The sequence below is a fragment of the Monodon monoceros genome, unplaced genomic scaffold (genome assembly GCF_005190385.1).
Source record: "Monodon monoceros isolate NGI ecotype Baffin Bay Population unplaced genomic scaffold, NGI_Narwhal_1 Super_Scaffold_14, whole genome shotgun sequence".
Lineage (NCBI taxonomy): Eukaryota > Metazoa > Chordata > Mammalia > Artiodactyla > Monodontidae > Monodon > Monodon monoceros.
In genome coordinates, this window is record NW_021703770.1 from 31,652,773 (window position 1) to 31,676,555 (window position 23,783).

Here is a 23,783-nt window from a genome sequence, read left to right on the forward strand (position 1 = left end):
TGCTCTCCATGCTTGACATACATTATCTTATTTAAGCCTCATCAAAACCCTATGTAGAGCTATTACTATGGAATAGTTCACAAATGAGAAAAAAAGATGCTATGATAGGTTAAATGATTTAATCAAGGCCACATAGTTAAGTAGCAGAAACAGGGCACAAATTCAGGTCTGTCTGGCTCTAAAACTAGCAGTATCCATTGGTCTACCCTGCTTCCCAGTGGCTCCCATGGATTTCTAATAAATAGTGGCCTTGAAATCATTTTTTAGTCTAAAGTAATCTGGGCCATTTTTGAGCTAGTGACCTACAAATGTGTTCCATTATCTGTCTCAAGGGGTACCTACTCTATCCTGATTTATAAATAAATTTTCATATATTTTGTTCAAAAGAACTTCCTGAGCAAAAGTGTGTGTGTAATGCATTAACAGAAGAAAAGTGATACTGAAAATTAAGAATGTTTCACAGGACCCCTGATTTAACTGAACATACTGGAGAAGAGACTTCATGTTTTCACTTTTTTCTCTTGAAAGAGGTACTTGATTTTTTGAAGGTGCCATGGAAGCCTTTGAGAAGAAAGCTATGAACTGGTTCCCTAGAAAAAAGCAAATAGATCTATTTAAGAATTAGCCTTTATGATCCCACTGATCATAAGCTGAGGAACGAAACACCTTTGTAGAACAGATGTATCATCTTTCATTTAAAAGGAGTAAAAAATCATGAATCATTTAAATCAGGAAATTGGTGGAAATTTCCACTTTTTGTCTTTGTGTGGGTATGTAATAGTGGTGGTGTTGGGGAAATTGGGGAGATCAGGGTGATAAAAGAAGGTGCTGCAAAGTCAGCTCTATGATCCTACGATTGGACCTTCTGGAAAGGCCCTTACATAACTACCTTACTTTTCCAATAAAAGGCTGTGTATTTCTTCCCCTTAACTGATTTTACACTTCCACTTTAAATGTAACTGAGGATGAAGGACGAGAAACAAAAACAAAAAACCCCTAAGGGTCCGCAAAAAATATTAGGGCTGCCCCAGGGGAAATCAGAGCGAGAGAATGAAGGACCCCTCTTCCTTCCCACCTCCCCGGGGACACACACTTAGCCTCCCTCCCGGACTCCCCGCCCCTGCCGGCTCGCCCTCCCCCGCCCCCCCCACCTCCTCTTTCCCTAACACGTGCTCTCCGGAACACTCACTCGGGAGATATCCCACCTCCCCGGGGCGGGGGCTGGGCTCGGGAGCCGAACGGACCAATCCGCACGCGCCTTACAGCGTCGTGGCCCGACAACGTTGAGCTGCCCAATCGAAAGGGCCTTACCGCCCGTTTCCCGGAGCCCCGCCCCCTCGCAGCCGTGCCCCCGCCCGCCCGTCTCCTCCCTCCTCCTCCTCCTCCTCCCGTTCGCCCCTCCCCCGCCGCTCGGGAGCGGAGCTTGCGAGACGGAGAAACTGGGGCAGAAGTGAAGATGGCGGCGGCGGTGCTGGCGGTGGCGGCGGCTTCTCGCCAGTGACGCGCGGTGCGGGCTCATCTCCCTCCCCACCTCCCTAGTCCGGACCCCGTCCGCCACCGGGACTACACCGGCCCCGCAGCCCGCAGCCCGTCCCGCTCGTCCCTCCCCACTCGGTCCCTCTCCAGACGCCCGGCTGCCGCTGGCGGCGGCGCGACCCGGGTCCCGGCCGCCGGCCTCGCACTCCTGCGCGCTGTCGCCGGGGGAGCGGGCTGCGTGTTGATCCGCCCTCCTGCCCGCCCCGCCGGACCGCCGCGCCGCGGACACACGCCCGGCGGGGAGGCGGCGGCGGCGGCCCCTGCGCATTTGCTTCTCTCCATTTGGGGACTGGAGGGCGGCGGCGGCGGCGGCTGTGGGTTTTGGGGAGGGGAAGGGGTTGGGGCGGGGAGCAGAGCGGGGGGGGCCGTGCTCAGGAGGAGGACGAGAAGGAAGCACCATGACGTCCATCCATTTCGTGGTTCACCCGCTGCCGGGCACCGAGGACCAGCTCAATGACAGGTAATAGGGCCGGCGGGCGGGCGGGCCGGCGGGCTGGGGGAGGGGCGCCTCCCCGCCCTCCCCTCCCCCACGGGGCCGCGCCGGGGCGGGCGCCGGTGTTTACGCGCCGTCCGGCGGTGGGGTGGGGGAGGGTCCTCGCTGCACCAGGGTAGGCCCCTTCCGGGGCAAACTTCTGGTCCCGGGGGCCCGGGGCCGCGGGGGCGAGCGAGATGTGGACGGGAAAGCGCACTGCACCCTCCACTCCCTTGTCCACCCCCCCCCTCCACGAAGGAGCCGCGTTGAACTCGGTGGAGATGGGGGGGGAATCCGGCTCCCGGTGGGGGGGAGCTGTAATTACCGCCCGGCCCAGGCTCGAGGAATCCATATTAGTCAAAGTTGAATTGAGACAGACAATGCGGATGGGGGATGGTGGAGGTAAAAAGAGAGGGAAGAGGAGAAGCCGGGCGAGGGGCCCCGGGTTAGGCTGGGCTCGCCCGGGGCCCTGGGAGCTGTGTCCGGTGTGGTGGTCGGACCTGCGGGGCCTGGAGATCTCGGGGGAGCGGGGAGGGTGGGGAGAAGCTGATTACCGGCGGATCGCGGCTGCGGGGGAGGGAGGAAGCGCCATGATTATTGTTATTATTATTAAATTTGAGCCCCTGCAGTGAGGTTTGCCAGTCCCGGGAGGGGATGAATTTGGGCGCGGGTGGGGAAGTGGATTAGCTTTCCTTGGCTCTGCTACTCCCGGAATGGTGCACGCAGCTCCTGCCCCGGCCCCTGTGGTGCGAGCTTTTTTGTTTCCTTTTTTATTCTAATGATAGTGTTTTCCTGAGTTGTAATTTGACAGCTGAAAGCCGAGCGTGGAGTCAAAGGAAAACTCTTACGTTTGCAGTTCGCAGTGCTGCTTTTCTTAACACGCTGTAAAATTTCTGGGATGGGTTTTGCTATGGGCGGAGGAGGAATTACGATTTTTTTTTTTTTTTTTGGCCTTTCATAAGAAGGCTGTTTTGGCCCTGGATTCCTCTCCTTCCCTCCTCCACCGTCCCCTGCCAGGTTAGGATATTGAATTGCAGGGCCGCATGTTCTCAGGAAACTGAGATAAAGCAGGAAAAGTTCCTTCACTGTTGCAAAAGAGACTCCGAGGAGGTTGAGGGAAGCTTCCATTAAAGCAAGTCTTAGAATCTAGAACTCAGCTCTAATGATGGCCTAAATGTTTACAGGGTCAGAAAGGGGGACATTTTAAGTCTCTTTCTATCCCAACACTTTCGCTGCTCTCTATTCATTATAAATAGGGAAGGCCATCTGGGCCCAAGTTTAGAAGTTAGATATAATTTTTGCTAAGTGACCAGGTGACATAAATTGCATGATGCCCTTTTTGTCATGTGCTTCCCGTCGGGAGGAAGAGGCCTAACTTGCTGCTAAGATACTGGCCTCTGTCTTGGAGTATCTAACCGCCTCAGGTGGGGCGGACAGCCTTTCAATCCGGGAAGCTGGAGGCTTGGTTTCTGGCGTTAGGTTTGGATTTGTCTAATCTTTGCTGTAACCATATAGCATTTAACATGTTTGTAAAACTTTTGGAATACTTTCTGAAAATACTAACCATTTGGAATTGTCACGTAGTTCCTTTAAATACTGAAATAAGTTTTAAGTCATTTATTTTAACATTTCGTAATGCAATCCTTACTCCGATTTTGTTTCATTACAGATCTTTTGTTAAGACTTTCACATAAGGTTTTTTGTAAATTTTAGAACCACGCTAGTAGTGTGGATAGCTGTACTGTCTGTCATTCATAGAACCGAGGTGGTAGTGCTTGTAGTGCAGCTTGTCTTGTAACTTAGAAAATTGCACCGGGAGAGAAGTAGGGTATGTTTTTTATATTAGTCCTAACTTTATATACCAAGAATCCTGACTAACTTACTCAATTTACTGTGCATGCCAAAACCTATTTTGCAGTTTTGTTGGGCACTTTGAATAATTTTTGAGCATTCCTTTTGTTTCAGCTAGTCTGGAAATTGACATGTATCTTTTTTAAAGCTACCTTTTCTTTTTCCATTCATGGTGTAAACAAGTAATCAGCTTTTTTTTGATTTCTGTAATGTCGGTATACAATATTAAGAATAGTTGGATCATCTTCAGTTTTCATTTCATGAGAAATGAAAGAGGTGGATCTGATGAGATCATAAAATGTACATCAAGGTGGCAGATATTTGAACAGTCGGAGAGGGCTGTAGGTAAAATCTTAGGAACCTCTAGTTTTATCTAGTAGCAGTAAAAATGTCTGGTCTGTTGAGACTTACGAAGGCATCATTTGAGGTAGTCATGCTTTTTTAGTTTAGAAAAGTAGTTGACTTGTGGTGGAGCTGTTCTGTGTCTCCCCTTCAGAAGAAAGTTCATGTTTGCATACCTAGTTGCAAAGTAATAGGATCAACCTATTGCTGCATTGCTTGAGGGAAATCTGTTTCCAAACGAGGTTGGTTTTCTGGAACCTTACAACTTACTAGAATAAGCCCAGAATATTTTTGTCTTCAGGTAAAAATCTACCAAGGTTTAAAGTAAGTTTTGGTAATAGAAAAGAGTGTGTTAAAATGGGTTGATTTTCTGTGTATGATAGTCACAAGTGAAATGGTAAATGGTAGTTCGGGATGAAAGATCTATAAATAGGTAGACTTTCGTCTTTACCCGGAAAGCAGTAAGACTGGACAGGCAGCATGGTACTACAAATAAATTGCTCAGTCAAAGAAAACTTAGGGGTCTCAAAACACCAATATTTTCTTCTACAAATAAGTTGTCTTTTTAAAATAACCACATCCTGTTAAAAGTCATATATTTTATTTAGTGTAATAGTGTGATGGCTCAAACATTTAAAGTGTACTCAGCATTTAAAAAAAATACCCATTTGTATCTGATTTTTTTTTCTTTGTGTTTTCATACTTGCTGTTTCTGATAGTCTTTGTATATTGGGTTAAAATCTTTAATTATTGGCTCTGGGAGACCAAATAATGCAGTAGATGAATATAGGTGGGGATGGCTAGGGCAGAGGAGAGGAATTCAGAGAGCCTAGGATGTTGGTTGTAGCTTTCCAGAGTGATTACAAGGTCCCTGGTGCAGAGCGCTGGCCCTCAGCAAATACTCATTGTGTGCAATTGAAACCATTCAGTGCTCAGATACTTGTGTGACATTTTGATTTTCTTTCTAGTGAATTTCTAGAGTTAGTGCTATGTTCTTGCTTAAAACATTGTCTCGAGAAATAGCAAAAACCATAACAAGAACATGGTTCTAGGCATTGAGATTAAGGGGAGAGCTGGAAGTGCCAGCTCACCAAACCCTGGAAAGTGCCAAAGAAGTCATGTAGACCAGTTTTTTCACTGATGAGCTGGAAAATCAGGCCCTGAGCTTATCCAGGGTACTGACAGATGAGGTCCACATGATGGGTCTTCTGATGTTTAAAGTCCAGGGCTCTTTTCAGTGTTCCACATGGCCTGTACTCTGGGAAATCTCTGCTTTCTGAGGCATCCCAGCCTTTGAGCAGCCACCTACCTGTCTTAGAGTTTTGATTTCCCTTTCTTCTCAACTCGTCCCTCCTGGGCTCCAAATTGATTTAGGCCTTTTGTCTCGGGCTGGACCCTCTTAACCCTTTCCTAGTACTAGGTTAGGAGAGGCCTTTTAAGGTGATGGTGTCCCTGTGACTAGTCCCTGTCTTGAATTACTCCTTGGGATGCAGGTGTGGTCTGTATGTGGAATTTTCCTGTGAGCTTCGCTTTTAGGCATTATAATGTGCTGTGTGATCATAAACAGTCTTGGTTGAGATTGTCATAGCAAAAGGGTTTTTCTCCAAGGAGCTCCCCCTTTAGATGCTGTAAGGCTGCGCAGTAAGATAGTGTAGACAGGGGTTTGAAATTTGGAATTCCTAAATCTGGCTTTGTCTCAGCCCCGCTACTTATTAACTGTGTTGTGGTAATCGAGTCATTTAACCACTTACAACCTCACTCCCTGTCTCTCCTCCTCCCCACCCCCTCATACCTCAGTTTTTTTTCTTTTTTTTAAAATATTTATTTATTTTGACTGCACCGTGTCTTAGTTGCGGCACACGGGATCTTTAGTTGTGGCATATGAACTCTTAGTCACGGCACGCGTGTGGGATCTAGTTCCCTGACCAGGGATCGACCCCAGGCCCCCTGCATTGGGAGCGTGGAGTCTTACCCATTGGACCACCAGGGAAGTCCCTCACACCTCAGTTTCTAAATCAGGTATAGTACACACCTCAAAGTTGGTGAAGAATAGTTGAGATAGTGGGTGGGAAAACACAATGTTATAATGTAGGTTCTGTGGAAAATATTATAAAGAGATGGTTAATTTTTACTGCTTTTATGTGTTGTCTGGTTTCCAAATAGAAAAGCAGGAACTCAAAGAAATTGCCCTGGAATATCCTTAGCATTGAATGCAGAATCCAGACCGTTATTCTTAGATCAGGGATTCTCAACTAGGGGCAGTTTTTGCCCCCCAGGGGATATTTGGCTGTGTTTGGAGACATTTTTTTTTTTTTTTCTGGGACGTGGGCCTCTCACTGTTGTAGCCTCTCCCGTTGTGGAGCACAGTCTCCGGATGTGCAGGCTCAGCGGCCATGGCTCACGGGCCCAGCAGCTTCGCGGCATGTGGGATCTTCCTGGACCGGGGCACGAACCCGCGTCCCCTGCATTGGCAGGTGGACTCTCAACCACTGCGCCACCAGGGAAGCCCCTGGAGACATTTTTTGATTGTCCCCGTTGGGGCATTGTTACTGGTCTGTAGAGGGTAGAGACATGAGACCAGAGATGTTGCTAAACACCCTGCAATGCACAGGACAGCCCCACAATAAAGTATGGACCTGTCCAAAATGTCAGTTGTGCTGAGGTTGCGAAAGTCTGTCGTAGATTATCTCGAATGTACATAGATGTAAAACTAAATGGAATAAAGAAGATATGGCACATATGTACAATGGAATATTACTCAGCCTTAAAAAGAAACGAAATTGAGCTATTTGTAATGAGATGGATAGACCTAGAGTCTGTCATACAGAGTGAAGTAAGTCAGAAAGAAAAAGACAAATACCGTATGCTAACACATATATATGGAATTTAAGAAAAAAAAATGTCATGAAGAACCTAGGGGTAAGACAGGAATAAAGACGCAGACCTACTGGAGAACGGACTTGAGGATATGGGGAGGGGGAAGGGTGAGCTTTGACAGGGCGAGAGAGTCATGGACATATACACACTAACAAATGTAGTAAGGTAGATAGCTAGTGGGAAGCAGCCGCATGGCACAGGGATATTAGCTGGGTGCTTTGTGACAGCCTGGAGGGGTGGGATAGGGAGAGTGGGAGGGAGGGAGACGCAAGAGGGAAGACATATGGGAACATATGTATATGTATAACTGATTCACTTTGTTATAAAGCAGAAACTAACACACCATTGTGAAGCAATTATACCCCAATAAAGATGTTAAAAAAAAAACTAAATGGAAATTCATGAGGAAAAATTCAAGCAATGTAAGTTAGTCTCAAAACATGACTTATTTAAATGGAAATTAATTAAAATGAAATAAAATTAACAAGTCAGTTCCATGGTAGCAGTGGCCACATTTCAAGTGCTCTGTACCCACATGTAGCTAGTGGCACCGATTGGACAGTGCAGATACAGAACAGTGCCATGATCACTGCAAATTCTTTTGGGCAGTGTTGACACAGAAAGTGCTTTTTTGCACAAGGCATGGCATTTAGTGAGTGCTTCTTTTTTTTTTCTTAAGTAATTTATTTATGGCTGTGTTGGGTCTTTGTTGCTGCGCTTGGGCTTTCTCTAGTTGCGGTGAGCGCGGGCTACTCTTTGTTGCGGTGCGAGGGCTTCTCATTGCGGTGGCTTCTCGTTGTGGGCTCTAAGCGCTTGAGCTTCAGTAGTTGTGGCACGTGGGCTCAGTATTTGAGGCTCACGGGCTCTAGAGCGCAGGCTCAGTAGTTGTGGCACATGGGCTTAGTTGCTCCACGGCATGTGGGATCTTCCTAGACCAGAGCTCGAACCCAGGTCCCCTGCATTGGCAGGCGGATTCTTAACCACTGCGCCACCAGTGAAGTCCGATTGCTCCTTATTTTTATTAGGAACTGTTGGGTTTTAAAGACTCAAGTGTATCCTCGTCCACTCAGTAGGAGCCAGAAAATAGGCCAGGGATTACGTGGAGCCGAATGAACAAAAGTTGTGGTGGGTAGAGGTTATAATAGTTGAAAGCTGCCTAAAGTTTAATTGTGCTGCACCAAAAAACACAAGTATTAGGGTGGAATAGAGCATCACGTCACCAAACTAGTGGGAAATCTGACTATTTGATTGTTGAGATTGTTACCTAGAAACAACAATGCTAGAGTGACTTTATTGGGAAGGTACAGGCAAGCTTCACTAAAATGATTAAGTTGTTTAAGGAAAGTAAGATTAAAGACAGGGTATGAAATAGCCAAACCAAAAATTGAAAAAACAAACAAGGGAAGATCAGTTTTATAAATCAAGAAATCAGTGACTAAATTGTAGGTTTAGGAGTAAACAGACACTTGGGAAGGAAATTACATAGTACATAGGAGTATAACTAGGAATAATGGGATGAACTTTAGAAAGGTCAGGATTTTTCCCTTAACAATTAGGTTATTTAGGAAATAGTCTCTAAAGGAAAGTTTAATCACTGAAGACTGTGTCAAATTACGCTTAAGTAGATCTTGCAGGGTGTATTGAGGGGAGTAATTTTATGTTGCAGGAGGATGTACTCATGTCTTTTTGCCCCATTTTTATCATACATACACTTGGCCCTTGGTATCCACGGGTTTCACATCCGCAGATACTGAGTGCAGACTATTCATTGTACTGGTTATTTTATAAAGGGACTTAAGCAACCGAGGATTTTGGTTTCCGCGGGGGCTCCTGGAACCCATGCCCCTCGGAGACAGAGGGACGACTGTACTTCTAGTTAAGAAAACAAACTCCAATTATAGTCCGTGTTTCTCTCATTTTGACACCTTGGCATTCTGAGCAAATGACAACAGTTTGCCCTCCTGGGTCACTATAATAATGAAATGTTGATTTGTTTTTATAATTGATTTTTAAGTTTTACTGTGAAAATTATTTTAAAGCGTTTTATTATGGAAAATTTAAAGCATGTACAAAAGTAGAGAGGATGGTATAGTGTATTAACTCTATGTACAAGAGTTATTACCCAATTTCAACAGTTATCTACTCGTGACCAGTCTGGTTTCAAGCTTCTTCCCCATTTATTCCTTTTCCTCAGATCATTTAATTGATGTACCTTCATTATGTATCTCAAAGATGAAAACTTAAAAAAAATTACCTTAATCTCAAAGTTCAGTCTGTTTAGATTTTCCTGTTGTCACATAAATGCTTATTTTTGATGACTGGCAGTTTTGAAATTTTACATAGTAAAACTGAGTTTTAACGTGTTAACAAAATTTAACATTCTTAAGAGTAAGAGAAAATTTGTTTGGATAATAGCCTTAGAAGGACAGGCAGCATCACACTGGAAATCTTAATGTTCCTTACAGGTTGACTGATGCTGTCATTTCTTAACTTCCAGTGTGATAGCATTTTATCAGCAAGTCGCTTGTAATAATGGTTATGTAATGATGGAAAGACAAGATTCTTGAAATTAAGTGATTTTCTGTGGGGCACATTGAGGAATAAGAATAAGTCGTGAAAAGTTTGCAGCATTCTTCTAAGTTAATATATAGAGGTAAGACTACTGGTAAATTGAACTTGGCTATTAGAAATTATTCTCTAGTGGGATCATATTTTACATTATTTTCTTGATAGATCACTGTAGTGCTAATAAACCCCTTCAAAGTGAGAAATATGGTAAATTCTTAGATAACTGTGGTTTGTGACATTCTCATTTTTGTCAGGATATTGAATAAAGAGTTAAAAATTAATGTTATTTCACATGTAAATAAAAATACAATTTGTTTTACCCAAACAGCAAAAGTAATGTTATTTGTTCAGTTTCCAGTTGTATCATTCACCTTAATAAAATGTTTTCAACTTTCTCTCTCCTTATGTATTTTGTAACTCAGCTTTATTGAAGTATAATTTACATACAGTAAAATTCACCCATTTTTAAGTGTACAGTTTGATGAGTTTTGACAAATGTATACAGTTGTGTAACTACTACCACAATCAAGATATAGAACATTTTCATGACCCTCAAAAACTCCCTTGTGCTCCTTTGTGCCCAAAAGTCCCTTCCCCCCATCATGCCCCTGAAAACAGTTATTCTTTCTCTCACTGTAATTTTGCCTTTTTTAGAATTTCATGCAAATGGAATCATGTGTTTGGTGTCTTTTCCTTAGCACGTGTAGCAGTTTTTCTTCTTTTGTATTTGCGGTAGTAGTATTTCATTGTTTGGATATAATACAGTTTTGTAATCTGTTTTCTAGCTGATGGGAATTTGGGTTGTTTTCAAGTTTCTGGCTCTTTCTTAGTTTTTATTTTTTAAAAATTCCTTGCTATAAAAAACATTCTTACAGAAGATCTGGAAAACAAAGATCAAGTTATAAAGTCTAGCAAGGTTGCCATCACTGGTAATGTTTTGGTGACTTTCTGGTCGCTTTTTTCCTATACATGGATTTTTTTTTTTTTTAATATAGTTGTGATCATGCTGGATATAATTTTATGTATTTTGAAATTTTTCTTGACTCTAAAATGTTACGTTATTTTTCATAGGAAAAAGCTCAAAAATTTAAAAAGTACATTTTTCTCGATAGCAGATTTTCATGTTAATTAAAGTACTGGTATATATATAAAGAGATTATGTTTTGAAATTTCAGTAGTAATAGTGGTAGTCTAGATTGCTAGTTATAAAGATTACGACAGTGTCCAGTCTAGGAAGCACTGTGAATTCTCTTGAATGAATCAATAGAATTTTATTTCCATTCTCATCAGTTCAGGCCCCATTTTTTGTAGTACAGAAAAAACAGTGTTGAGAACCTACCATTTCAAGAAATTGGCTCTGCTCCAGCATGAATCTGCTGTTCCAGAATTCAGACCATAAGGTGTTCTAGCTCTTTTTGTGAACTCAGATACCAGGTTTTCCTCACAGACTATCTGAAACTCCAGAGATGGGCTTTGCATGAGCGGCTCCAAGACCCTGTTAGAGGCCTGGTGGAGGTTCACCTGAGTGTTTTTTCCTGGGACAGCCTGCTCTGTGACCTGAAAAAGTCAAGGAGGATGGGTTTTGTACGCTTTAACAAAAAGCCAAATTTGAGATGTGGAAGTTAACTTGATGAAGAAAGTCAAAGAAGCAGAGACAATATAGGGTTATTTTGATGTCTAAATGATGAAAGCAGGGTTTTATATGAAAAGCTTTGAGGAGAGGGGTATGTAGGCTTGTGCAGTTCATCATCTCTTTTCTTAGGTTGTGGGAGTGACTTTGTTTCCTGTCCAAAGGGAATTTGAACTAGTCCAGTTGGTGCTGTGTGTCCACATCTGCGTATGGAAACTTTAAAGGAAGCACCAGACAGGTGATTTTTCTTGTGTGCAAATCTAGTTTAAAATTCTCTTAGTATGCTTCTGTTTCTAGTGATATTTAAACTTCATCTCCGACAGGTCCCTTGGTGTTTTCCGTAAGTGATTGCATTTTTCTGCTTATCAGGTGTTCTGATCATTATAGATAAAGAATAATGAGAAGGAGGGAGTCCTTGGATGCTGTGGACAGTGTACCTTTGCTTTCTCTGGTTGTTTGGGGAAGTATAGGAACTGCTTTTTCTTTGCTTCCTGCAGTTGCCAGTAGGGATGAATACAAATTGGTGCCACATGTTCCGACTGATTCTCTGTTAGGTTTCTGCCACTGCTGGGGGGATGCAGAACCAGGAACGGGTGTCTTCTCTTGGGGAGGTTGGCAACCCATGGTCTGCAGGTCAGAGATGATGTGGGGGCTGATTTTGTTGGCAGTTGCTCATCTTTCTGCCACTTCTGAGAGCCGAAAGATACCAAAAAATAAGTACAACACTTGCACCCAGAGACAGGCGGCAGTATGCGGTTAGCAGCCACCCCATACCATCCAGAATGTTTCTGGTTTCAAAAAACTCTGTTGAGTGGCGGGGACTTTAGGCCAGTTGGTCTTTTGCTTTCCTTCTTCAGGGCGCTTGACTGCTCAGAAGTCTCTTTGGAAATGTAAAAAGCTTCTTCAGTTGGCATGAAGATTCAGTCTTTTCTTTGGTGAATTCTAGGACATTCTTGAGGGGTTTTTGTTTTTGAGCATGATATGTTTAAAACCTTTTTTTTTTTTTGAAATGGAAAGTCTTTCTGGCAATAGTGTTGAAGTTTTAAAAGAGTAACATAACCTAACCAAATTGTAGTAAAAACATTTATTGTGGTAGCCTTTTCGGATTAAGAGGTTCTTGGATTTAAAGTAGTGCTTCTCATAGTGTCTAAACAGACACCGTCATCAGGAACAAAAAAGCGTGAGGACCCCTGTATAAAAGGCTCTCACCCACATTTCTTTGTTTTAAAATTAAGTGATGACAGCAAATAGGGCCAAGCTTGCCAGTTCCTCACTGCCCCCAGCCATCTTTTTCCCCTCAGGCTATAGGTTCTGAGGCTGTCTGTTTGAGAATGGGGTATTTTCCTGCCCTTTGAGGCTAATTTATTTTTGTTTGCTTTTCTGTTTTTACAAGTGAAATTTAAAAAATTCGAATTAATTTACGTAAATATTAGGTCTGTCCCAGAACTATAAGACGCTGAGAGGATAGCTTTTTAAAAACAGATGTCAGTGCTCATAGGCTTACAGTCTTAGCTGGGGGAGTGATGCCGATCCACAGACCAGTAGCAAACTGTGAAAGACTGGTGAAAGAGTTAGTCGAGTTTGACCTGTGTAAATATTTGTCATGTGTTGCCTGCACAGAGTTTGAGCACAGTGTTAGGTTAGTTTCCTTTGTTCAGTAAATGTTTGTGTGCTTCTCAGACATTGTGCTAGGCCTGGGGTGGCTGCACCAACCCTTCCTGGAACTTGGGTTGAGAAGTAGTTGGAACTTTTTCTAGCTCATTGGGAAAGTTTGGAGAAGAGTGAGGTGACAGACTTAGTGGGCCCAGGGAGTGGTATCCGGTAGGTGGGCCATGTTTATTTTTTAAACTTTTTACTTTGAAATAATTGCAGACTCACAAGTAGTTGCAAAAATGATGCAGAGAGGTCCCATGTACTCATAACCCAGCTTTCCTCAGTGGTAATATCTTGATTGTGCCAAGTATTTTTCACATCCTTGTCAAAATACTAGAGATGGGAAGGTACATTTTCTCTATATGCGCTTTTGAAAATTGTTTTTTTTTCTGGTAAGATAACATAGATTAGAAGACACAAATTTAAAGAAAACTTGGTATTCTTCGATGATTTTGAATTGATGGGATATATAGTAGGCAGTCTGTCTGTCTTTGATATGATGGTAATGGGATATAAATTGGAGGAAATTTGGTTGGGGATTTGTTTTTTTCTGTGTGTGTCTGATACTAATTGGCCATGTGACCATGAATAAATGATATAAATAAATGATATGACTCTCATTTGTAAAATGAAAGAATTGGACCAGATCGTTTAGGATTTTTCTGCTCCAATTTCTGTGCTCTTAGAATTGTGGTAGGGAAGAGGGTTTTTGTATCGTAGAATGGCTCAGAGGGAGAAAGGACTGTGAGTCTACGGTTGCCCATGGTTTCTTTTACTTAAATTTTGTTTAAGTAAAAGAATCAATGGAAGAAATAAACAGGTAAAGTGGGAAATAAATTTTACTCTTTTAATCAATGAGTAGTTTGCTAACTAAGTTATATACATTGGGATGCAAAGATGATGGCTTCTGCCCTCACGGAGCTTTCAGTTTAATGGGGAGACACATGAAAATAAAGAATTAAGTGCTAATAGAGACTATAAGTCACAGGGAAGAAGGACCTGATGATTCAACCTGGTGCTTGCAAAGGGCTTTGAAGACAAGGTTTCAGGGTGTGGGGGCTGGTTCATCCTCTTACTTCCATTCTCTTGAGTCTAATGAATTTATAGGCATTGAAGATGCTGGTAGCAGCTAGAGGTTCATCATAGATGTCTGTATCTGATATTGATAATCAGAGTTTTAATAATAGTCCAGAACTCTTGCATTGTTTAAGAACAGTTTACATATAGACAGTGGCGGGGTTTTTTCTGTTCCTTTGCTTTTTGTTTGCAAAAGATCTGTCTAGGGGTAAAAACACAAGAGGATAATGGCCTGTTGGGGTGTGAAAACAAGTTGCTTCATCCTAATGCTTTGACTTAGTTTCGGAAGAGACGATATTGGGAATTGGCAAGGAGGAGGGGATACTTGAAGAGCTTATGTGGGTAGTCTGTGCTCCTTTCTATTCATGCCTGCACAGGTTGGGATTGACCCTATGGCTGCCTTGAATGCTACCAGGAGAGTAGTGTTGGAGCACAGAGACACTTAAAAATGAGACCAAGTGTTCTCTGACTCTTTCATTGTTATTGTCGTTGTTTAAAATGAAATTTTCATGTAGTGCACTGCCGATAAATATTTTAAGATTATTTATGGTTCTAGACATTCATGTGATAGATCTGTTTTAATGGATATAGAATTTCATATCGGATTTAAGACCCCAAGGTGAGATGAAATACTCAAAAATGTGTTTTCTTAATTTAGACGTATCTGCTTAATCCTTTAAATTTTATAATACATTTTAATCTGTCTTCAGGTTTGTTTTGTGATATTGACATTCATTATCCAGTATTACAGTTCTTACAGAGTTTAAGAGTGTTACTGCGTACCTGAAAGAATTTGTGTACCATAGGCAGGCCCTGATGGAGAAGGAGCTCTGAGAACTGGAAAAATACTAGATTTGGAGTCAGGAGACTTGGTCCTTCTACTAATCAGTCATGTAATCTTGGGCAAGTCATTTCCTTGCAGTGAGTCTTAGTTTTAGTTTACTCATTTGTAAGATGAGGGGGTATATGTGACATCTGAAAGTTCATCTCAGCTCTGAATCTGTGTGACTGTAGGCCTATAGATACTGTTTTATGAGTTGTATTTAATATATGTTAGTCAGCTTTGCCATTCTAAGGTTTGATTTTTATTCCTGCCTCAGACCTGCTCTTCTATTCTTTTGTACTTGTTCTAATGGGTATCTAGAAGCAGTGGACATTCTAAACTCTGAATACCTTGTTTGTTTATCTGGAGGGGAGCTCTTCAAAACCAGCCCAACTCTTCTGTGTTTTGTTTTTGTTAATGTTTTAACTGGTAGGGCTCATGTATTTGATTTGGCACAAATGAATTTAGTATAATTATGTTACCTTTTCATTATGCTTTCCATATAAATTTAATGGGGGAAGGTTCCGGGGAGCAAAAGCTTATTTGAAATAATGTGTGATAAAGGAAAAGCACATTGACAGCTTATCACCTCACCTCCTGGGCTTGAAAGTGTTTGCTCACCTTTGGTTGGTAGTGGGTTGGGACTCTTCTCTTTCGGGAGGCTGTTTCGGCAGTCCTCCTACTGTCGAGTGCTCAGGATACCCATTATCATGCTAAATGGTAGACTGTAATAATTGATGTTACCTTTTGACTTGACTAGACTGGAAGTCTACTTGACTTTCCTGAGTAGAAAGTCATTTTTGAGATGTTCAAAATTTTACATCAAGGAGGATTTTAGGATTTTCATGTTTTACAGCTTAGGAAATTGAGGGCTGGAGTGCCCAGATGATTAGTGAAGTGGCAAAGACTAGACTGCATTAATTCAGCTTTATTGTTTTTCCTTTTCTTCTTGGAATGGGCATGGGAAGTAACTTGTTTTTCTGATACACACACACCTGTTAGTATATATATATCTACACACACACACACCTGTTAGTGTATATATATATATATATATATACACACACACACACACACACACCTGGCTATCCAGTGGTTAAGACTCTGCACTTCCACTGCAGGGGGCGCGGGTTCTATCCCTGGTTGGGGAACAGATCTTGCATGCTGCAAGTCGTGGCCAAATAAAAAAACAATCTATCGTATACAGCTATTTGTATGGAAAATTTTGATCAGTTTTTTTAAGAAATGTATCCTGTTTGCAAAGGCACAGTAAAGTTTCATCTTATAGACTATAGGCAATAAAGCTAACAATAAACCTTATTTGACACAAACCATATTCCCATTCTCTGTTCATTTGATCTTGAGAAAAGTCTAGTATGTCCAGTAGTTTCAAGGATATCATTTTAACTTAAAAGGTTCTGATATATTTAATTTATAAATCTCAGACTGATACAATAGAGTTTTGGAAAACTATAAGAAGTGCCTTGTTAATGTGTATATTCCTATGTAAAACACATTGCTTCTCCTGTGTATATTTTTTAAAATTAAAGAAACGCACATTTGAAAAAAAATAGTAATATGTACGCACAGTGTGTATGCCATTAAATAGTATCTCATCCTTTAGTTAAGCACATTTTGTGGGGCTTCTGCTGCATGTTGGTTCTAGTCTTTGGTGTATGATGGTAGAGCTTAGTCTGTGGGAAAGACAGACCATTACAGAGCAGTGTGATAATGAGCATAGGGAAAGAGGAAGTAAAGGATTCTTCACCAGAGGCACATACCCCAGTCTTGCAAAGAAGGAACAGCTTATTGGAAGAAGTAATGTTTAAAAGGAGGACCAGGATTCTGAAATGTTTAAAATGAGGACCAGGCTGAGGAGCTGGTGGGGAAGATGTGTGATGTAGGGCAGGGCCTGGAGGACTAGAAGAGCTTTCTAGGCAGAAGGAACAGCATGCGAGAAGACCCTAAGGTGAGAGAATGCTCAGAGTAACTACATAGGGTCTCAAATCAGTTGAATAGTTCTCTTGTAAAAAAGAATACCCTCTTAACTATCTTCAGTAATGAGCTTGGTATTATCATGATAAAATAAATCTGTTGTGTTATGTCATATATTGGCTGTGACTAGTTAATTTAATGGATTAGACTTAGAGTAACTGAACCAGTGCAATAAAGGGTATGCATTCCATCCTAGTTTAGGCCAGTTGCTTGATCTCATGGCTACAAATAGCATCTTTAAACCTCTATTCAGCCAAGTTGTTGGTGTTTGTTAGTGTTAATGAAGACAAACAAGCTTGGATGGATGGTTCAGTTCAAAAATGCCTTATTGCTGTTGGGAAAACAGTGCAAATCCTGTAAACAGACCAATAATATCACTGAGATAAAAAGACTCCATTTTTCTGTGTAAAAAAACAGTTCATGGTCTTAACCAGGTTAAAGATAAAAGTTTCATAAGAAGTGATGACAGTGTGCTTGTTTCTGGGTTGAGTGATTGCTTTTGATGTCTCTTAATATGTTTTAGTATTTTATATACTTTTATGTGAGTATATATTATTATTATTATTTTTTCAAGTTCAGGTTAGTTCACATTTTATTTTATTTTTATTTATTTATTTTTGGCTGCGTTGGGTCCTCATCGCTGTGCGCGGGGCCCCTCCAGCTGCAGCGAGCAGGGGCCACTCCCCACCACGGTGCGCAGACCTCCCACTGCGGTGGCCTTTCCCGTTGTGGAGCATGGGCTCTAGACGCGCGGGCTTCAGTAGTTGTGGCTCGCGGGCTCCAGAGCGCAGGCTCAGCAGTTGTGGCACACGGGCCTAGTTGCTCCGAGGCATGCGGGATCCTCCCGGACCAGGGCTCGAACCCGTGTCCCCTGCACCGGCAGGCGGACCCCCAACGACTGCGCCACCAGGGAAGTCCCTATATTATTTTAATAATAGAAAAAGAGTAAATTCCTAGGAAAGTGTTTGAATTTAGTTAGCTATTCACCTAAAGCAGGAACATGAAAAGCATTGAATAAATAATACTGATTTAATTTCACTAAAGTTTTTTTTTCCCCCCTTTTTTCCCTCTAGAGACTTCTTACAGGGAGTGTAATTCTTTGTGTAAAACTAATTGAGGGACGATTCTACAAATAATTATTTTAAAAAGTTATTTTAAACTTGGATATTGAACAAAGCCATTAGGATCAAGTAGATATATGGGCATAATTTCCTACTTGAGCTTACAGAATATTTGTTCACAGCCATGCCTCAAAGGAATGTTGTGTGATGAAAGCCTTTTGGGTTTTGGACAAAAATTTATCATTTCCGTTTTATATTCAGAGTTCACGCAGGGAGACGATAGCTTGTCAACAACATTGTGATAAAATTTAAATACTTTTTTTCCTCCTAGTAAATTGACCAGAATTTTCACCATAACTTGAATATAAATGGACATTAAAAGAAATTCCTCTTCGTTTCATTCATTCATTCATTCATTATTAGTCAACAGATATTTATTGAGGGCTTGTTTTGGGCAAGATACTTGGGCTGTATCAGTGAACTAAAGAGGCAAAAATTCCTGCCTTTGAGGAGCTTACATTCTAGTGACATGCTTTTTGTGTGTTCATAGTTATGAAACACTTCTTTTGAAATGTGTGGTGTTTAATTTCCAAATGTTACATCTGTCTGAAATGTATTCCTATTAAAAATGTAATCAGTTAGAAATTATGGGAAAGCCCACTGAATTAACTGTTCTTTGTATTATCCCTAAATGGTTTCTTAAATATTCTCATTATCCTGCAGGGCCACTCCTGCAAGTCCTTCCTTCAGTTTGAGCCTGTGAGTGCCATTCGGGGGGAGCTGAGAGGTGACCTCTTTGAAGACAGGCTCATTGTGGTCTTTGCATTCCTAGTACTTGACATATGTTAGTACATATGTTTATTAAATTAATCTGAACTTCAAAAGTAAGCAAAATAAAGTACTATATTTTAATGAAAATTAGTTCTTAGAACTATATTCCAATCTCTGGAATAAGGAATGAATTAAGTGTATGGATTTTTTTTTTTTTGGAATGTACTATTCCAATAACATTGAAAGATACCACAATATTTCACCTGACCTCCCCCCCCGCCATATTTCATGTAGGAGACCTTCCTTAAATGGTGATCCTTGACTCTGTATGTGTGTATGTAATTTTGGTGAGGTTGATTTTCTTTTCCCATCCAACATTCTATTGTAAACATCTTCAGACATGCAGAAAAATTGAAAGAATGAACAGTGAGTTATTTGGTTATCCACCTTCTCCATTCAGTAATTGTTATTTTGGTAATTGTTTTTGCCAAATTTGCAAAATATGCATGTATATATAAATGACTTTGTTGAGTGGTTTAGAAGTTGCAGTCATCATGATGCTTTTTTTTTTTTTTTTTTTTGTGGTATGTGGGCCTCTCAGTGCTGTGGCCTCTCCCGTCGCGGAGCACAGGGTCCGGATGCGCAGGCCCAGTGGCCATGGCCCACGGGCCCAGCCGCTCCGCGGCACGTGGGATCCTCCCGGACCGGGGCACAAACCCGTGTCCCCTGCATCGGCAGGCGGACTCTCAATCACTGCGCCACCAGGGAAGCTCCATGATGCTTTTTTAATCTTTAAATACATGGACTTGCATTGCCTAAGAATATGAACCTTCTTCTGTACAACCACCATTATCACTTCAGAAAATTAACAAGCGTTCCTTAATACCATTACTTTTCTCCACTTGTCTTTAAAATGTCTACACAATAGCTGGGTTTTTTCAAACCAGAATTCAGTCAAGGCCTACACATTGTATTTGGCTTCATTTGAATTTAGTCATGGAGTCATTTTTACAAAAATATTTGTAGTTTTTCCAAGGGCCACACTTAATTATTGAAATACTAAAGTCATTCTATTTCAAAGCACAGTTGTGTCATTGTTTTCAATTTTTATGAACTTTTAATTTCCGTTTGTCAGCATTGTGTGTTTTAATGAATTTCTCAGTGTTGCTTTTCCTAGACCTCAGGGAATCTTGGATTTTTGTGAGATTTGAAGTTTCACTTTGCACATGTTTTGCATTGGATTACATTTTTTTGTCAGATAACATCCTGTGATTAGCACCAGCTTGACTTCAAAGGATGTGAAAGTGATAGGCCGGGTTGTGCACTTGTTAAACTTGCAAGGATTTTTGGAGACTTTTAATAAAAGATCAGTGGCTGATGAAGGTTTTGGCCTTGTCAGCTTTTGTTTCCTTATGTGGTCTCTCAACTTCAGGGATGAGGAAATGAGAACATTCTATCAGTATATGTTACCTGGGTGATTGACAGGCGAGTTGGCCTGTCAGTGTTGTATTAGTTACTAGACTATATAGAAGATAGGTTTTCTATTGATGCTACGTAAAGATTGGCTTTTATTTGAGCAAAGATTTACTATTCAGATGAGTCTAAGGTTAAGTAGATTTGTAAATAAGATATGTGAAATAAACATTTAAGGAAATAAACATATTAAGGTGTAGGTAATACAGATTTTTGGTTTTTAAACTTGGCCCAGTTAAAGGAAATGGGTAAGGAAGATATCAGAGATGAACCATAAATGAGGCTTTATTCATATATCAGTGGAACTAGGACCAAAGAAAATGCTGAGATTTCCTTTGATCATCATTCTGGTTTTTAATTGCTGTGTAATCAATCATTCCAAACTTAATGGTGTAAAACAGTAATCATTTATTATTACTTCTGTCGATTGACAGTACTCAGCTAGGTGGTTCTTATCTAGATTTATGCAGTTGCCGTGAGATGGTAGCTGGAGTCATCTAGGAGATTCAGACAGCTGGGATCTGGAACAGCTGAGGTTTCTCAGGCATCTCTACCTCTGTGTGGTCTCTGCAGAATGGAGTCTTCGAGGTAGCTAGACTACTTACCAGGTAGCTCAAAGTTTAAAGGCATGTGTCCCAAGAGGCAGAGAGCCAGGCTGGAATGCCTTTTCCTGACATAGCCTTAGAAGTCATGCAGTGTTTCTTCAGCCTCGATCTTTTCTCAAGAAGCAAATCATAAGGCCCATATTCAAGGGAGGATAATTATACTCCACCTCTTGATGGGAGGAGTGCCAAAGAATTTATGGAGGAACTTCCCTGGTGGTCCAGTGGTTAAGAGTCTGCGCTCCAAATGCAGGGGGCCCAGTTTCCATCCCTGGTCATCAGGAAACTAGATCCCGCATGCCTCAACTGAAAAAAAGAAAGATCCCTCATGCTGCAACTAAGACCCGGCACAGCCAAATAAATAAATATTTAAAAAAAAAAAGAATTTATGGATTTCTTTTTTTAACTGTCATGACCATTAAAAAAGATGATAAACTAACAGTAAAGTATAATAGTTCAGAAGGAGATTTGGGTACCATGAAAGTTTTAGAAAAGATTGATACTGTGTATTTGAAAATAGAAACAGTGAAGACTTGATATTTATGGCACTGGACATAATGCATTTTGTGGCAGTAGTAACTATTAATGGACATAATATTTCCAGACAGAAGTATTGTACTGGGCAGTTCAACAGCTTAATATCACAGAGCCCCCTCCAGACGCATCCAGGTCAGAATCATAAGGGGAGCCAATGTAAATGTGTTTCTTTGACATCACTAGTATTACTCATACAGTCAGGTGGTTGTTTGGGTGCATTATTTAGGAAATGTGAAACATTTGCTATGTTCTGAGACTTAAAAGATTGAAATGTGGGCCAGTGATTAGTTCTTCACTATGTCTCTGCTCAGACACAGGGTGTATTCCCTGCGAAACAGAATTTTCTTTGGACAGGAGGTACTTGGCTTCATCATCCATTTGATTAGTCAGCTTTAGGACTGAATGTTTTCTATTTCCAGAGACACATCCGTCTTGAAATGACTAGGTTTTGCTGCAGAATCTATATATTTTAATAATCATTTGCATACCTACTATGTGCGAGGCATTGTACTAGCTACTGGCTAGATATTGGCATTTAAAAGAAACCTTACAGGGCTTCCCTGGTGGCGCAGTGGTTGAGAGTCCGCCTGCCGATGCAGGGGACACGGGTTCGTGCCCCGGTCCGGGAGGATCCCACATGCCGCCGCCGAGCGGCTGGGCCAGTGAGGCATGGCCCCTGAGCCTGTGCGTCCGGAGCCTGTGCTCCGCAATGGGAGAGGCCACAACAGTGAGAGGCCTGCGTACCGCCAAAAAAAAAAAAAATAAAAGAAGCCTTACAGACAGTTCCAAAGGAGAGTTCTAAAAATCTTTTGGGCAGGTCATTATTGTTGACATAAATGTGTAGCTTACCAGTATGGTTAATATGAAGATGATATGTATTTGCATGTAAAGTTTGTTAGAAATAGGCCTTATTATTTCATAGCTTTGCCTAAGGTGGTATATTGTTTGTGGTCAGTTTTAAAGTGATATTAGTCATGTGTCATTTTTCTTAGTGTTTTGCAGTTTTTATTAAATGGAATATGTGATGAAATTGCAGCATCTTTTGTGTGAATGTGAAAAAGACCCTGTATTTAACCTTTTGTTGTTTTGTCTGTTTCTAGTCAAAAGAGGCTTTGTTGTCATTATAAAATGAAGATTGGGATTGGACAGTGTCTGAGGGCCTTCCTAGGACTAATACTCAAAGCAAGGAAGAGAGTGGATTTCTAGATGGTAAGAGGAATTTCTAGACAGTAAAGATGGTAGGAAGTGTCAGTGAAGTGTCAGTTTAAGTTGAATCATATTTTGGACTTTCTGCAAGCCAAGACAAAAAGCAATGGCTGAAAAATTAACTGCTTATCATGTTATATCAGAGAGAAACTTTTTCTTAATCATGCTCTGAGATACATTTTTAGTGAATCTTTTTTATATTTAGGGCTACTAAGAAAGCCCAACGGATGGTGAGTTTTATAGTCAACACCGAAGTTTTCTTTATGTGACTGTACAGAGCACTGATAAAAGCTGAAGTCCTTGTTTTGTGGAGACCCCTCTATGGGAATTGAGGAGTGTAACTTTCTGGATTAGGATTATATAATGTTTAGAGGCTGATCTGGAAAATTATGCGGTTTGCTCATTTTAAACATTTTTAGCATTGTTACTCCTTACTATATATGAAGCACTACGTTTTCCAAACATCATCTCATTTAGCAGCCTGGCAGCACTGTTGCAGAGGCAATTTGAGGTGAAGGCAATTGAGCGTGGCTCCCAGGCTGCACAGCTGTGGAGTGGTAGGTCTCTAAGCACGGGGTCCTTAGTTATTAAGGCCCGTTAACAGGGTCTGCTGCTGAGGCTCATGGGTTACTGTTATGTGAACTGAAGTTTTAAACATTTGTAGATAAAAACAAAATGTCGCAGTAAAGGACTGTGCTCCAGCCTTTAAAAGCAGTACATTAACTGTTATCTTGTGCCTACATGAATAAATTTTTTTTTTATTGCTTTAAAATTTGATCTGTTTGCAGAGGACAGGCCCATCATCATGTGTCTTTTCTTCCTCTTGCCTGGGGTTTGGTGGAGGAATGAGGACTGTAAAGTGACAGTCTCCATGCTCAGTTGAGTGTTGAAACTAGGACTGTTCATTTCTGAAGCCAGTATCCTGGTTCCTATTGATAAGCCTTTGTTGCAGTCTCCATCTGGACATGCTAGGGTGTGAGATGGTGGACGGGGGACCCATTAGAATCATTACCATAGTGACACTAAATTGTTTCCATCCTTTGTGTGTCGTTTGGCTGAGAAAGTTTGTGAACAGTTAGTCTCTTCTTTGTATGATATTCTAGTATCTTTAGTCAATCTGTGCAGTACCTGTAATGTACTAATACCCGGATGTGCAAAAAGTTAAGTCATGGTTACATCCTTAAGGAGCTTACTGTGTAGTTAGGAAAATAAAATAGAAATGTTAAAAAGTAGGATAGCAGTATAGAGACGAAGCAGTAAATGATTAATTGCTAAATTGAGTAGAATTGATGAGAAGTTCTGGAGGAAG

At 41.2% G+C, this 23,783-nt stretch overlaps 1 protein-coding gene across 2 annotated transcripts in view; it reads left to right on the forward strand.

Annotated features, from left to right (window-relative positions):
• Positions 1-1,474: 1,474 nt before the first annotated feature.
• The window catches only part of UBR5 (ubiquitin protein ligase E3 component n-recognin 5), a 143,428-nt gene continuing 121,119 nt past the window's right edge, over positions 1,475-23,783 (forward strand). The window contains exon 1 of one of the 2 annotated variants that reach the window (XM_029222473.1): positions 1,475-1,996. In XM_029222473.1, the coding sequence (XP_029078306.1) occupies positions 1,935-1,996 (62 nt within the window). In that variant the 5' untranslated portion in view covers positions 1,475-1,934. The remainder of the gene's footprint in view (positions 1,997-23,783) is intronic. The other variant, XM_029222475.1, reaches the window with a different exon arrangement.